General features: G+C 41.0%; 1 protein-coding gene across 1 annotated transcript in view; it reads right to left on the reverse strand.

Annotated features, from left to right (window-relative positions):
• Nucleotides 1-16,969, reverse strand: part of STAB1 (stabilin 1) — a 2,761,215-nt gene that overhangs the window by 286,459 nt on the left and 2,457,787 nt on the right. Inside the window, exons 63-64 of the mRNA XM_044078505.1 lie at nucleotides 15,304-15,497; nucleotides 2,853-2,997 (exon numbers count right to left, since the gene is read on the reverse strand). Coding sequence (XP_043934440.1) covers nucleotides 2,853-2,997; nucleotides 15,304-15,497 — 339 coding nt within the window. The remainder of the gene's footprint in view (nucleotides 1-2,852; nucleotides 2,998-15,303; nucleotides 15,498-16,969) is intronic.

Raw genomic sequence — 16,969 nt, forward strand, 5'->3', positions numbered from 1 at the left:
ACAAATACTGACTATATTCCAGTACATGCACACTCAGATAAACAGAGAGAAGACAAAGCATATTACTTTTCACCCTCACACCCCCTGCTACTTAAATATATCAGCTCTGAGATTACACTTCACTACACTAACATGACTTATGTTGTAGTATATCAAATTAGAAGGGAATATTACTAAGGCTATAACAGGCAATCATGAAACATGTAATGGTATGTTCGCCATTTTTTTTCTGTGGAGTGTGATCTCGGAGTTGATATATTTAAGCAGCAGGAGGTACAGGGGGGACTTGCTCCCCTGCTCATACTTGGTGGAAGGTAATATGCTTTGTCTTGTTTATAGTCAGTGTTTGTATTCTGTGTGTTTTCAGTCTTTTGGGATTCAGGATTTTGAATTTCCAGGATTTTGAGTTTTCAGGATTTTGGGTGTCATATTTCTGATATTATTTCTTTCAGCAGCAATTACATATCCTATACAAATGTTCAAATATTAGAAATATTTTACATCAACAATATATAAAAAAATAATGTGCACTAATAAAACTTACTAAAAAATAAAATGTAAAAAAACAAGTAATAGATCATCCATTTTTAAGCAGAAAATGCCTACTCTTTCAGATATTATTCCTTGCTTACATAACCAAAAACTGTAATTTAGCTTCTTAATAAGATACAATTGTTAAATTTTACTTCCATTTTATCTCTGATGCAAAAGAACTTCCTAGTTTGATGACTAGGGAAGAAAGAATAAGCATAAAATATAAAAAACAGTATGTTCACTTTAATTTTAAACCAGAACAAATGTCATTTGCAATAAAAATGCTTGCAGCATTTTTCCAAGGGTGCCATTTCTCAGTGTTTAGTGACCATTTTGTTTGTCAGCAACAGCATTGTTTCTATTCTATTTCTCTCCTGTTTAAAAGTACAACAATCTCCAGCTGCCACAGATGCTGCACAGCCATGCAGAGGAATCCAGCACACTTTGCTTAACTTCCCACGCCGAAATGAAGGACTCAACTGCCTGTTGCAGAAAGGAGAAAATGGTGCTGATATGATGCCTGGACTGAAGGAGTGAAGCTGCTCCATTTGTTTTCATTCCTGGTCGACCAATATGATTCATTTTTATTTATTTGCTTGTTTTTCTGTGTGTGTGTGTGTGTGTGTGTGTGTGTGTGTGTGTGTGTGTGTGTGTGTGTGTGTGTGTGTGTTTTAATTTGTTAATGAGGTAGGTACACTGATCCAAGAACTGTTTTCATTCATAATCCATGTCATGAGGTAGAATCAAGATGTTGCCTGTTGAACCTGGTTGACTTTTTTGAGACCGTCACGAAGGACCTGGATGAGGGAAAGTCAGTACATACAGCTTACCATGACTTGGCCAAGGTCTGTGACACAATCCCCCACTCAGGCATTATCGAAAAACTAATATAACTTCGTATAAATCCCGATCTCATCAGGTGGGAGGCCAACTGGCTCACTGATAGGCCCCACAAGGTCAAAATAGTTGCCTCCACCTCTGACAGCAGACTTGTCACTAGTGGAGTTCCACTAATGACTGGTGCCAAAGTCACGGCCTCAAGCTAAATGCAAAAAAAATGTATCATTATACCAATCGGCAAAAACACGTCTCCTATTGATTACCACATCAACAGCAACCCCCTAATCACACAGCCTGTGGTAAGAAACCTGGGCACTCAGGTTGATAACCTCCTATGTGACCATCATGTAGCAGCAGTGGTCAGAAAAGTCTTTTACTTGGTTCATCTCATAAGTAAAGTAGACCAATAATTAAGTATAACACGCTGTTTGGGATGGACCTCTCCAAAGATCGGCACCAACTGGAAAGGCCACTGAAATACCTCACAAAAAGAATCCATGGCCTCCAACACCTGTCCTATGCAAACAGGCTCAAATCACTATCACTCTACTCGGTATCATACAGATTGCTCAGGAGTGATCTGTGTCTCACCTACAGGGCAATCTCGGACTTTGCCCTAATAGAGATGTTCCATATCCATAAGTCTAACTCCTCACGCACTACCAGCTCAAAAGGCTTGAATCTAATACACAACATCAAGAAAACCTGCTGGGGAGACAGGTTTGTCTCCCAGAGGCTGCCTGCCTGTGGAATAGACTTCCCATACACGTCAAACAGAGTACTTCATTGACCCTCTTCAAACACACACTTGATGAGTGGATGGGAAACCACAAATATGCCCCAGGGGTTCCACCTGTGTCCCTCATTGACAGGGGTGACAAGTGCTGACAGAGGTTTGTTTTTCTGGGGGATAAAGTCTTGACTAGGCTTATAAGGGCCTCAGGACCATTAGCGTAGTAATCTCCTATGCTCCTATGATCATTACAAAACAGAATCAACAAAATTTACAGACAGCAATTTTAACTGTAAAGCAATGAGAGGAATGTTGGAGCAGAAAATTTGGACTTAAAACATCAGTTTGCTGAGATGGTTCATTTTGGAGCAGGATACTTTTCAGCTGTTCACCCTTTAAAAGCCCCACACCTTCTAATCTACCTTAGTTTAAATTTAGTAATAATCTGCTGTTTGGCAGTTCAGACGAAAGAATACCAGGGTAGTCCATAATTTACCAATTTTACCCCATCTCCTCCCATCTTTCTTTGTAAACTTTAGCTAATTTTTATTTCTTACAATCGTATACAGTAAACACCATATTCTCCTAGCCCTCTGTTCTACGAGAGATAGCATTTTTGACGCTTTCATCTCAACTTAAATTAGTTAACCTATTAATGCATTTTGCTGCTCTACTTTGTAAGACATCCATTAACCTAATGTCTCTCTCTAGCATTACGGTCTACAAAACAAACTGCATGTCTTACCTTCATAGTGAAGATCAGTGCATGTTGCCTCTGGGTGACAGTTACCATTCATTTCCAGGCAGCGATCAGTGGGAGGAATTGCCTTTTCTAAGCACTGGACTCCATTACCCACATAACCATCTTTGCACTCGCATCTTCTCTGGTTCTGAAACACAGAATAGCAACAGGAACCTTTCTGAGGACAGTGAATTTGATAAAACCAATGCCACTAAAACAGAAAAATGCATTCAGATTTCTATAATTTATTAACTTTTTTCTGGTAAATCGTTATTATTATTAGCCACCACTGTTTTTTTTTCTGTTATTTATGATAAACTTTGTTGCACAAAGACGTGTTAATCCTCTAGCCTTTAAAATCTTTAATAAATATATTCTGTATTATTTTTCCCCTGGGTGGGCACACTCCCTTCCTCGCAGACTGCCTTCTTGCCCTGCATAGGCACAGAGCAATCATTTTGTTAGACTGACACTGGAAACATCCATTGTGCTATGTATGCAGATGACACTGGAAACATCCGCTGTGCTATGTACACCAATGACACTGGAAACATCCACTGTGCTATGTACGCACATAACACTGGAAACATCCACTGTGCTATGTACACCAATGACACTGGAATCATCCACTGTGCTATGTACGCTGATGACACTGGAAACATCCACTGTGCTATGTAGGCAGATAACACTGGAAACATCTACTGTGCTATGCATGCTGATAACACTGGAAACATCCACTGTACTATGTACTCTGATGACGCTGGAAACATCCAATGTGCTATGTACGCCAATGACACTGGAAACATCTACTGTACTATGTACTCTGATGACGCTGGAAACATCCAATGTGCTATGTACGCCAATGACACTGGAAACATCTACTGTGCTATGTACGGTGATGACGCTGGAAACATCTGCTGTGCTATGTACACCAATGACACTGGAAACATCCACTGTGCTATGTACACAGATAATACCGGAAACATCCGCTGTGGTATGTACGCCGATGACACTGGAAACATCCGCTGTGCTATGTACGCCGATGACACTGGAAACATCCACTGTGCTATGTATTATGCTGATGATGCTGGCAACATCTGCTGTGCTATGTATGCTAATGACACTGGAAACATCCACTGTGCTATGTACCCAGATAATACTGGAAACATCCACTGTGCTATGTACACCAACGACACTGGAAACATCTACTGTGCTATGTACGCCGATGACAATGGAAACATCCACTATGTTATGCACGCAGTTGCCACCGGAAGCATCCTCTGAATTATGAATGTGGTCCTGGTCCTCATCCTGGCTGCCAAGAATGGAAGGTTCTCCTGATTTTCCACACACAAATGCTTTCAAAGACACCATTCATGCTTCATTGTCTGGCAGTGGCTTTTTAATCCATCTCGTTTGGATGAAGGTCTTTTGTTACCTTGCTTACTTCTACTGGATGGGAATTTGTTCTGTAAAAGTGATGGAAACTAATTACACTACCTACATTTCAATCGAGGGCCTTTCCTTACACTGCACTAGTCTTAGACATAACCGTTGACAAGGTTGGTTTATGCTAGAGTTTTATTGTTGGGGATATGGCTTTAGAAACAAGGTTATGATTTTAGAGTTGCAGCTAAGGGTTAGTGTTAGGATTAGGGTTAGAGTTGGGTTTTTAGGGTTAAAGTTATGGTTTTAAAAAGTTTTAAGAATAAGAATACAGTTTTAGTGTTAGGATTAGATTTAGACTGGAAAGCAAAAAAAATAAAAAAATAAATAAATAATACAAATTGGGCATAGCTAATTTCTCCCAGCAATGGCACTTCATCTAGTCACACTCATGTCACTTTTCTGCTCTCTTTGCAGTGCTGCATTCTAAATGACATTACAAATGCAAGCACCAAGTCGCTTAGATATTAGTTAAGCAGGTGAGCTTCTAGCCTATTGGTAGTACTTGTAGTGTGTCTTTTTAATTTTATTACTTAAATATGTCCTTCCGAGCTTACAAGCATCTAAAACATTATTCTGTAGCTACTAAAAACACAGACCAATGTGTTTGGCTGTCCGTAGTGTTATAAATCTAATCTGCAAGTTCTCTTAGGCTTTAATATTCCACAATGAGGTTATACAAGCTTAAACGCCTCTAAAACAATATTCTGTAGCAACATATTTAAACATTACAATATTGCTACAGACTACCACGTGAAAATAAGTCATACCACTGTTAGAGGCTATTATGTGACATCTATATGAATTGTCATACTACTGCTACAGACTACCATGTGACAATAAGTCATACCACTGTTAGTGGCTACCGTTTTACACTTACATGAAATACTAAAGTAGTGCTAAAGACCACAATGTGATGCGACCAATCATACTACTGTCAGACGCTATCATGTGACACTTACATAGGTTCATAGTTCTGTACTAGGGTAATGGCCCTGGAGCCTTTACAAGCCTAGCCCATAGAAGTGCCCTGGCATCGTGCTGCCCAACTTTAGTTCCCAGTGCCTCTATCAAGCAGAACCACTGGAGTGATCCCCGGGGTGAACTTTCTATTACCCATCCACTCATCAAGAGACATGTATGGGAAGTCTGTTCCAGAGCATGGGCAGTCTCTGGCTGAGGAACCTGTCCCTCCAGCATCTTCTGTTGATTGTGGTAATGAGGTTGAGGTCTCTGGAGTGTGTGGTGTGGAGGGATTGGGATTTCTTTAGATGTAGCATTTCTAACAGAGCTGAGTCAGACATGGCTTTGTAAGTCAAGCAGAGATCACCTCTAAGTAGGTGATATGAGACAGAAAATAGCTGGAGTCTTTTGAGTCTGTCCATGTAGGACAAGTGTTTAATGCCTAGGATCCTCTTTGTGAGGTACTTCTGTGGCCTCTCCAGCTGTTGCAGGTGTCTAGTGAGGTACATGCCAAATCGTGCATTGCACTCAATGATTGGTCTAATGAGGGAAGAGTAGAGAGAGATGATGACCTCTTTCTTCCTGGATGCAAAACCCTTGGTAATGAGATGTGTCACATATAAGGACTTTCTGACCACAGTGGCAATGTGGTGGTTGAAAGAGAGGTTGCTGTCAACCTGCATCCCCAGATCTCTTATAACGCTTTCAGTGTTCAATGGGCTCCCATAGATGTGGTAATTATTGGGAACTGAGTTTTTACCAAAGGGGATGATGATGCATTTTTTGGCATTAAGCTTAAGGCCATGGTTTCGACACCAGTCATTGGTCACAGTGAGGCCTTTCTGTAGGATGTCTGCATCACTTGGGGAGTTAATAATGGCTCCCAGCTTTCAGTCATCTGCGAACTTGGTCAGCCAGAGTCCCTTTGTATTGGCCTGGACTTCTGAGAAGTAGATGCCGAACAGGAGAGGACCCAGGACCGATCCCTGTGGGACTCCACTCATGACTGGTCAGCAGTCTGACTTGGAGTTCGCTACTTTCACACTTTGTGTTCTATCTGTGAGGCAATTTGCAACCCACCCAGTGATACAGGGGTTGATTCCTAGTTTGGTGAGTTTATATCAATAATTCCTGAGTGAGGAATAGCATCAAAGGCCTTGGCCAGATCAAGGTAGGCTGTATGCACTGCCTTACCTTCATCCACAGTCCTGGTGACTGACTCAAAGAAGTCAACCAGGTTGAGCAGGCATGCTCTCCCTTTCACAAAACTAAATTGCATGAGGTTGAGAGTTTGGAGATTTCCTATATCTTTGTTAACCAGGTCCATGAGGATGCGCTCCATAGCTTTACATATCAGACTCATCAGGCTAATGGGCCAATAATTCCCAGGGTCTGTAGTTGCTCCCCCTTTATGGAGAGGGATGACTGTAGCAGTGCACCATTTGGTAGGGACAAAGCCTGAAGTGAGGCTGTGACTGAACAGGGCACACAGATGTGGTGCCAGTTTGCTTTGTCATTCATGTAGAACACAGTTAGGGATATTATTCGGTCCCATGTAAGCTGTATTCTTGGCCATGAACAATGCAGCTTTAACCTGTGCTGCAGTAATGCTGGGTGCCTAGCATTCTTCCGGTATTGTGATTGGTCCTTTGGGGGGGAGGGTTAAAGTTGGCACTTTATCTGTCGGTCAGCATGTTGGCAATATCTGTTGGCTCAGTATAGGAGGTACCATTGTGCAGTAACTCAGAGCAAATCTGGGTATTGCCATAGAGGTTCTTGATATAACTATAGAAGACTTTGTGATTGTTTTTAGTGTCTGCCGCAATTCTGCCTTCATAGCTAGCTTTAGAGGATTTGATAAGGGATCTCAACTTTTTGTTGAGGCTAATAAGGGAGTTTTTCCAGTCTTTGGACTTCACATTTTTCTGCAACAGTTTCTTCCTTCTGTTGTAGAGTTTATTAATGGCAGGAGACCACCAGATTGACCTCCTTTTTTTGGAGGACACCATCTTGGTTCTGTTGGGTATGGCTAGTTCCATGCATTTATGTACATGTTTTTACAGTGTATTGGTGTATGATTTGGCAGTCATGCAGATATTTTTCATTGGCATGGGTGGTGTGAAGTTATCCACCTCTGTTTTTAGGAGTCCAAAGTCAGCTTTGGAGAAGTTTTTCAAGGTGGTTACCTTTGTGGGGGTGGGGGGGTGAGATTTGGATTTCCATGGTGATTAGTTTGTAGTCCGATCTGACCAGGGAGGGATTGACTATTGGAGTAGAGCAATGGTCACCCATGTTAGTAATAACCAGGTCAAGGATGTTGCTTCCTCTAATGGGGGTCAGAATGAGCTGGTCCAGGGCATTGGAATTGATGAATTCCAGGAAGTGTTGGGTCAGTGTATTGGAGCTTAAGTAGTTTTCCCAGTTGATGGAGAGGTAGTTGAAGTCTCCTAGTATGAGAGTGTTGAGTTGGACGTTGACAGATTCCAGGGTCCTTAGGAACATGCAGTGAGAGTCTAGGGACATGGTTGGGGACCTATAGCAGGCTATGACCTGGATCGCCATCTTACCCAATGTTAGTTGTATCTGAAGTATCTCAGATGCATTATGCTGGGCTACTAATCTGGAGGTGTGCATATCCTTTATGAATATGGAGACACCACTGCCTTTGGAGCTTTGTTCCATGTTTTTGGGGCTGAAAGGTGTGGAATGGGTTATAGCCTGGTAGTGCAGGGGTGTTTTTTGATGCTTTAAACCAGGTCTCTGTTACAGCATAAATGTTGATGTTCTCCATTTTGAGGAGTGCTTCAAGTGAGTGTATCTTGAGGTTTACCTTTATAACAGCGATTTGCAGAAGGGCAAGTGCTCATATGAGTGACTCTAATCCACAAAACTAACAATGTCGACACACCTACATGTTCGAAAAACAGCAAATCGAACAGCAGATTTGCTGTTTTTCTAACATGAAAGTTGAAGAAAAAAAAACAAAGTGTAAAGCAAGGGGGCAAGCCCCCCTGCACCTCCCATGGAGTGGCACACTGTGGAGGTGAGCTATTTGTCCTGTGGTGTGTGCTGTGTTGTGGTGGTTGAGTGCATTTCGGTCTTGGAGGTCTCTGCTATTTGGGTAAATTTCTATTGAGAGCCTCCATGAAGGTGGGTGTGTGGTTTGTGTTTTTATGTGAGAGCTGTGATAGTGGGTGTTCTGGAGGGCTATGTGTTCCATGTGGTGTAGTGCAGGTGTTGACCTTCTCCTCTTGACCAGCTAGTCCGGTCTTGGCTGGAGAGTGCATAGCTTCCAATTTGGTGATATAAGTGCATCTCTCACAAGTCTGAGTGTTGGGAGGTAAGAAGAGGGTTTCTGTGTACATGAGGCAGTTGCCACACTGTCTCAGAATGCCCAAGTGCACCAGGTTAATAGGAGAATGCACAGGGAACTGCCCTTTAATCATGCCAGGAGGGGTGGTCATAACTACTAAGTTGTTGTTGTTGTTTGTCTTTCGGCTTTTCCCGGTTAGGGGTCGCCACAGTAGAACTCCGGTCCGCTAATGATTGGCAGTAGATTTTCACGAACGCCAAAGTGTCAGCTCGACGTTCAACCTTCAACAAATGCATGCCCATTTACACATGTCTTTCGAAGAGCCACCCAACTGCGGGGAGGACATGCAGACTCCACACATAAGGCACTCCCTGCACTCCAGCCAAGAATTGAACAGGAGTACCTCTTGCTGTGAGGCAACAATGCTACCGCTGTACCGGAGCTATTTCCATGAAGAATGACTAGTGCTGATGGCACTTAGGTGTGCTATAATAATTACTACAAATACCTGCTGAAGTGCAAAGTGATTAGGCTATTTGAATTAAAGAGAGAAAGAACTAGCAAGGTCTAAGGGGAAAACTGGAGAGCAGACTTTCTGGCACCAGTAATAGTTTACCTCAGCTTGGCACCAGTGAGCGGAGCTTAAATAAGCACAAACCTGCGCAAATATGGGCTTTTAAAACAGAAAGTTGAAAGGGATGGAAAAACTGCCCAAATGGCCAATAAACTACAATTTCTGTGCCAGAAACCACTCCTCTTGTGGTAGATAGGCTACCTAGTGCTTACCACTCCCACTGATAAGCTAGAAGGTATCCCTCCAACACAGAAAGGTTTGGAGGGGCTCAGAAACTTACAAACAGTTCTAGATACAGCAAAATATGTATCTGGTCTAGACCAGTTACAGGAAAGGTGGGAAACAAGCTTAGAACTTTTTTTTTACAGTAAAGCAGCTAAAACAACAGTAAGAATAATTCAAATGCAGTGCAAGTTAGCACACTTGAGTGTGTAGCAATATTAAAGCAAACACAGTTTAAATAAATGCAATTAAATTAAAAAATGACTAAAAGCAAGTGCAGAAAGCAGTAAATTAGGAAAAAGCAAAATGGAGGCACTTAGAGTATCTGAGAACAATGCCAGCAAATATATAAATAATTCAGTGAAGCAAAAATTAAGACAGTGCAGAACTCTGAACAGTTAAAAAAAATAAATAAATCAGTGCTTCTAGATCCAGTCGGCAACCCTCTCCCTCATGGAACTAACCCCCTAAACAAGCAGTCCTGCAAGGCTTACAGCAAGGGTGACGCTACCCTACTGAATTACTCAGCAAACCTGTTCTAAGCTGTCCAATGGCCTGCTAAGGAAATTATTCATTTAAATGTCTCTGTGAATATCACATTTGCTGACCTGGGTCTATAGCACTATTCCCTAGCCCCAACTACAGTGCCAGCCCCTAAAACTACACAGTAGGAATACTAGTTGCCTACCAAATATTCCCCCATATATTATATTTAAAACTGGAAGCAAAATGCAGAGATTTCCCCAAAATTAAAACAAAAAAATGTGAGTAAAAAAGGAAAATAATGCGTACCTCTGACTTACAATTTACACAGTAATTTTATGCATCCAAAGCCTACTCTGCGAAACCTAAGCATACTTACCTTAATTGCAGGTTCCTTGTGTGTGGTTAAGCCCTGCTCCGCTTGCCCTCGCTGTGCTCAGGCTCGCTCCGCACCCCTCCCTGCCCCCAATTCTCACCCACCCCCCACTGTGGCTAGCTGTATAGCCACAATACCACACCCTCTATAGCAGAACCAGTCAATAATCCTCTATCCAGCTTAACCCATCCCACATTCACCCCTCCTTTTTTTCCTAACTGAACCAATCAGTACTGTACTGTGTACACTATTCCAGCCCCCACCCCCCAGTATTTAATATCCAACCTCAAGATCCTGAGGGCCCTAAGCCTATAACACTAATTTAGCCAACAACCATGTTCCCATACAAAGTGGAGCATGTCCAACAGCTCTAGGTTTGGCGTAGCTTTGTATGTTAGACAGAGATCACCTCTGAGTAGGCCGATATGTGACAGAGTAAAGCTGGAGTTTTTTGAGACTGTCTGCATAGGGCATCTGTTTGAGGCTGGTAATCCTCTTTGTGAGGTATTTCTGTGGCCTTTGCAGTTGTTGTAGATGTCTTGTGAGGTACATACCAAAAGGGGCGTTGTACTCTATAATGGGTCTAATGAGTGATGAGTAGAGAGGAACAATGACCTTTTTTTTCCTGGATGAGAAACCTTTTGTGATAAGGTGTGCCACGTAGAAGGATTTCCTGACTACTGTGGCAATGTGGTTATCAAAGGAGAGACTACTGTCTTGTGTACTCAAAATCTAAACATTATCAAAAACTTATAAACAAAATCCTGAAGCTTATAGAAATTATACACTATAACCTGGCAATGGATGGAGATATTCACCCAAACCCTGGCCCTGCCACCTTAGATAAGGCAACTTCAATTGCAACTAACCCAGCTGAATCAGTATTTATTAATAAGTCCTCAAACTCCCTCCTGATCTGCCAACTAAATATTGGTAGCATAAATAACAAAGTACACAATCTTCATGCCCTCCTACAATCCATCCCCCTGATATTCTATGCTTAACTGAAACCTGGCTGAAACCATCAGACTCAGATAATGAAATTCTACCACCTGGGTATAATATACTTAGACTTGATCGCTCCACTAGGAAGGGGGGGGGGGTAGCTGTACTCTTCAAATCTACACTAAATGTTACCTCAGACCCCATTCAACCACCCCAGGTCAATAAAGCAGAAATAATTGCTATCAAGTTCCAAATGAACAAAAACAAATCTATAAATATAGTATGCATGTACATTCCACTAGGGAATAATACCAATACCCTAGAAGACATCCTCCACTGGTTAGCTAGTAACTATCCACAGGAAATCATTGTACTAGCAGATCTTAACATTAACTGGAATACTTGTTCCTCTCAGTCTACCACCACCCATGTAAACCTGTATGGATTCACACAGGTCATATCCACTCCCACCAGGATAGGGGAAACTTAACCAAAAATATAGTGTATTGGATTGGATACTAATCAATAGCCACCCCCAGATGTATTCATCAGGGGAGATCCCTGATGACCTCAGCGATCACTTTATCTGCAAGTACAAATCTAATTACTCCCATCAGCCCATGTAGAACAATAAGAAATAGTAAAAGCTTCAATCCTAGTAAGTTCCAAGACAAAATTAAGGCATGTAACTGGTCTGCCCTAAAGCACTTGCCCCTAGACGAAGCTGTGTCCCACTTTAACAATAAGTTCCTCACCATCCTCGATTCTCATGTTCCCGCTTGTTCCACTAGGGTAAAAACAAAAGCTGCCTCATGGCTCTCTAAAGAAACTAAGTGAAAAATCATAGTCAGATACCAGGCATGGGCAACATGGCGTGCTACAAAAGACCCTCTATATCAAACCAAATTTAGACAACTAGAAATGAGACAAAACGATCCATTCTATTAGATAAAAAACTACTACCTCCAGCTCCAACAAGGAAATAAAAATAACCCCCAAAAATTCTGGACAGGGATTAATAAATTACTGCACCCAGGTCAAACCACCACTCCACCTCCCTCAGCCTCTACTGATAAACTACCAGCAGATGTTGCTAACATCTTTAATAATTTTTTTACTGAAACTATCCAAGCCCTTGCTAGTCAGTTACCCCTTAACTTCTCTAACCCACTGGATAGCACTCCCAGCTCCCAGCCCTCCTTTAGCTTCCATCCAGTCTTTACATCTTTCATTTGTTCATGACTCAAAAAATTAAAACCTCCTACCCTAGCTGTGGACCTTCTCCCAGCTGAATATTTGCAAAAAGCTGCTGATACCATAGCGTACCCCATTTCCATTCTAATTAATCAGTCCATATCAGAAGCCTCATTCCCCTCTATCTGGAAAATATCTCATGTCATACCCTTCCATAAAGGTGGTAACTGTACTGAATTATCTAATTATAGACCCATAGCCATCTTATCACCTCTGGCAAAAATCATGAAGAAAGTCATCCATAAACAACTTCTGTACTTTTTAACCCAAAACAACCTACTGGCTAACTCCCAGCATGGCTTCAGGCCAAATTATCATACTACCACAGCTCTCCTCACCTTCCTTAATGAAATAAACTATAGCAGGAACAACGACAAGTTATCCTCAGCCCTTTTCTTGGACCTGTCCAAGGCTTTTGATATGGTTAACCACCATCTTCTCATCAACACCCTGGGAACAATGTCTCTAGGCAATCACTCTCTCAGAGGGTTTGAATTCTACCTGCACAATAGACAACAATCCATCTTATGGCAGAACAAACTCTCAAACCTCCTACCCAACACCCTAGGTGTCCCACAGGGGTCTGTCTTGGGACCACTTCTGTTTTCCATATTTATTAATGACCTCCACACAGTCATCCCTGAAGCCAACTGCATTCAATAAGCAGATGACTCAATGTTGATCTGCACTGGCACCTCACAAACGCAGCTGCTAACAATAACTCAGAGTACTTTTAACCTAGTAGAGAACTGGCTTGTTGCTCGCTGTCTGATTCTAAATCCTAAGAAAACAAAGCTCCTACTTTTCTTCCCCACCCAAAGATCCATGGTGCTATCTCTGTCCATTAAGTCTAATAATGGTACCATAATCTCTCCAGATGCCCATACAAAACTCCTAGGAGTTATTATAGATAACAATCTTAAGTTTGATGTGCATGTCAACAAAACAATCAAAACCATTAATAGAAAACTGGGCGCACTATATAGGATAAAGCCATTCCTTACCCCACATGCTAGGACTTCCATTGCCAGCTCCCATCTACCTCTACCCTCTACTATGCTTCCTCTTTACTTGCCAAGCTAAATAAAACTGATCTTAACAAACCCTCAAGTTGCTATAATAACATAGCTAGATTTGCCACTGGTCTACCATATAGAACGCATCACTGTAAAAATCTAAATTATCTCGGACGGCTAGAGCTACCCAGGCAGATTCAGTATAATCAACTCATTGTTGCTCACAAAGCACTTAACCAACCAGAAAATACATCTGCACTGAAAAACATCATCTATCCCCAACTCCAGCCCCAGATCACTCCGCTCATCAAATAGACTGGTAGTGCAAACCATCAAATCCAACAACTCAGCAGGTGATTCCCTGTACGTCAACTCTGCTGGCAAAATTTGGAATTCCCTTCCTGCAAACATTACTCTACATACCACCCTATCTCAATTTAAGAAAGCTCTCAAGGAGTATTTCAAGTCTCAATGGATATGTCCCTGCTCCAAGCCTAACTAAATCTTTATTCATACTGGTGTACTAATACTATGTCTGTAAATGGAACTCAAATATCTTTTTATTTGTTAAACCAGATTAGAAGTTTGTTAGACTGTATACATTTAACTGTGACTGTAAAGTGTGTTTTATTTGTACAATGTTATGATGACTCCTGTTTTATCTGTACATTGTGATGATTACATATGTAACCACCTTTGGAGCTTTTCTCCCTCGGCCTCCGCTGAAAATGGACATGTATCCAGTCGGACTATCCCAGTCAACAAATGTAAAATAAAATAAATAAATAAAATAAAAAGTGCCAAAAAATATACTTATCAGCTCTATATTTCCAGATTGAGAAGCACACTTAGTCAGAACAGAAGGAGATTCTAGCAATGGTAGATTCTAGCAAAGTGTTTTTTAATATATAAAGTGTAAAGGGAGAAAGTAAGAACAGAAGATAATTCAAGGTTAAGAACCTAAGTGGGATGGCCTTCTCAAATGTTCTCTCTGTATTAGGTAGAATGAGCTAGTGACACTAGACTGGGAGGAGTGTCTCAGATCAAATTTACAGTAGGGGTGGGCAATTGCAAAGCCACCAAGTATAAGAACAAGACACCAACAGGCAGGGAGGGTGGAAAACTAGCTACACTATTTTAGGCAGAAAACACTACAGAAATGTTTATCACAGCAGAAAAAACAGCAGTGAGCCACTAAATGAAAGTTTTAAACAGATAAAGGAGCAAGGAGACTCTAGCGAATGCTTTTAAATGTCATACTAGTACTATGGACTACCATATGACAATAAGTCATACCACTGTTAGAGGCTGGTATGTAACACCTACAAGAATTGTCATATTAGTGCTGGCAAGTGTGTGTGTGTTGTGTGTATGTGTGCGCCCATGTGTGCATGTGTGTGAACATATATATATATATATATATATATATATATATATATATATGGAGGTGTGTGTGTGTGTGTGTGTGTGTGTGTGTGTGTGTGTGTGTGTGTGTGTGTGTGTGTGTGTGTGTGTGTGTGTGTGTGTGTGTGTGTGTGTGTGTATCTGTGTTGGGAGGGTGGAATAACCTTGTCAATGGTTATGATTAAGACAAGTGTAGTGTAAGGATAGGCTCCTTACTGAAATGTCAGCACTCAAAATGCCAGTTGTACCATCATAAGTTTCTCACAGTACCCTACTGCAAATGTACATTTTGTTGTTACTCAGCGGCTTCCTCATAAGATTAAAAAAATGGTCTTTAAATGCTTTTCCCAGTTTGCCTAACACCCATTTCCTGAAACGGGACACTTACAGACAAGATAATTTTACTAACATTATAGTCTACTGGTAAAGTAGCTGAAATTGGTGTTTGTTTCACTTACTGGACCGGTATTGATGCAGTTTGCATGCTCACTGCAGTTCCCGTTATTTCCATCAGCACACCTGTCGATTGGTCTACAAAAATAGCCATCACCTTCATAATCAGGATGGCAGGTACATGTGACATTAATGCCAAACTGAGAACAGACACCAAATTGGTGACACGGGTTGTTTCCATCTTGACAGCGGTCCACCACTAAAAAAGTAAAAGAAGAAGTTAGATGTAATAGCCCTTTCAATATACATATTGTCCTTTCCATTCCACAGTGGTAAACAGAAGCAAACATTACACAGAAACATCGCTTATTTACCATGCAGGTTATAATGATCATGTGCATCATCATAAGGGTGATCTTTACAGCCCAAGGATTTTACATCTTTTTGAGGGCACAGAGCAGATTAATTTGTTTTCTTTCTGTACTTATGGTTCATTTTTTCCTCAGAGGATTTATACTATCTCTTCTGTCTTAGAGTTTCTAAAATTGATCAAGCAATGTAAACTAACATGGAGAATAAAATAACTAATGTAGGCCATTACCACTATATTCTGAAAGTTCTGAATATGAAGCCAGAATTATTCCTTGTAACGGAAAGTGACAGATGACACAACACCTTTTCTCCCAAGACTGCATGCTGGGTAGTTGTCTTTTGGACCTCTTTTAAAGAGAGACACCTGGACTGTAACATGTGGAAAGGGCTGAGGAGGAGTGGCCACTTTATGGGCACAGGACAGGCATACTCTCGAACCAATCCCACACTGACGTATCAGTAAGAACAAACCCAAGAGTCTACACACAGAGTTTTAGGCCTCTGCATACCTCTCTGAACCTGGAAACATCAAAAGTCTGGACAAAGGCCCATGAAAGGTAGGTACAACTGGACAAAAATCGGGATGCTGATTAACGCAAAATTATCATGCATAATCATGTAACACTGCCCACTCCAGTGGAATTGTGGGATGCCAACAACATGCGGGATACCAAAAATCACAAGCCCCCCTTCCTTGTCTGGTATACAAATACATACATCATATAGTTTGACAAAGTAAATTAGTGTCAATAGTGTAAGCATGCTTCACTTCCTGAAACCTCTAACGAATATCCAACTCACACATAAGCTCGAATATTTGCAATAATGGGTGCAGGGGAGGATTGTAAACACTAGGAATACTAAAATCATTACTATTAACAGAGATATTACTACCCATCATCAACTTAAAATTAAGTTTCCTAGTGAATAATTTTACATCAATGATTGTCTTGACCAAATCTAACTTCTACACAGGGACGCAAGTGTTTTAAATGTGTATCTGTTCCTTTTAGAACCTTATTGTATAATCGGGTCACTAATTGATGTAGTATTTATAGTACACGTGTATGTGGTTTTATTAGTCTGAAGAAGTTTGTACATTGAATCAAACGAAAAGTGCTTAATAAAACTAAGGATCTGCACTTTTTTGGTTGTGTGCCGTTTGCTTGTCTCAGTCCCTACATTTTGGAATTACCAGTTTGTTTTTGCCTGTTTTTGAGTTCCAACATGTGGGATACCAACATGAAGACTGAAGTCACTAAATAATAATAAATAATAGCAGACATTTGAATTTCAGACTTTATGTCCTACAGAAAATACATAATAATGCAAAACCTGTTATTCTAAGAACTATCTGAG

Source organism: Protopterus annectens, chromosome 7.part1 (genome assembly GCF_019279795.1).
Source record: "Protopterus annectens isolate FY-2018-M chromosome 7.part1, PAN1.0, whole genome shotgun sequence".
Classification (NCBI taxonomy): domain Eukaryota; kingdom Metazoa; phylum Chordata; order Ceratodontiformes; family Protopteridae; genus Protopterus; species Protopterus annectens.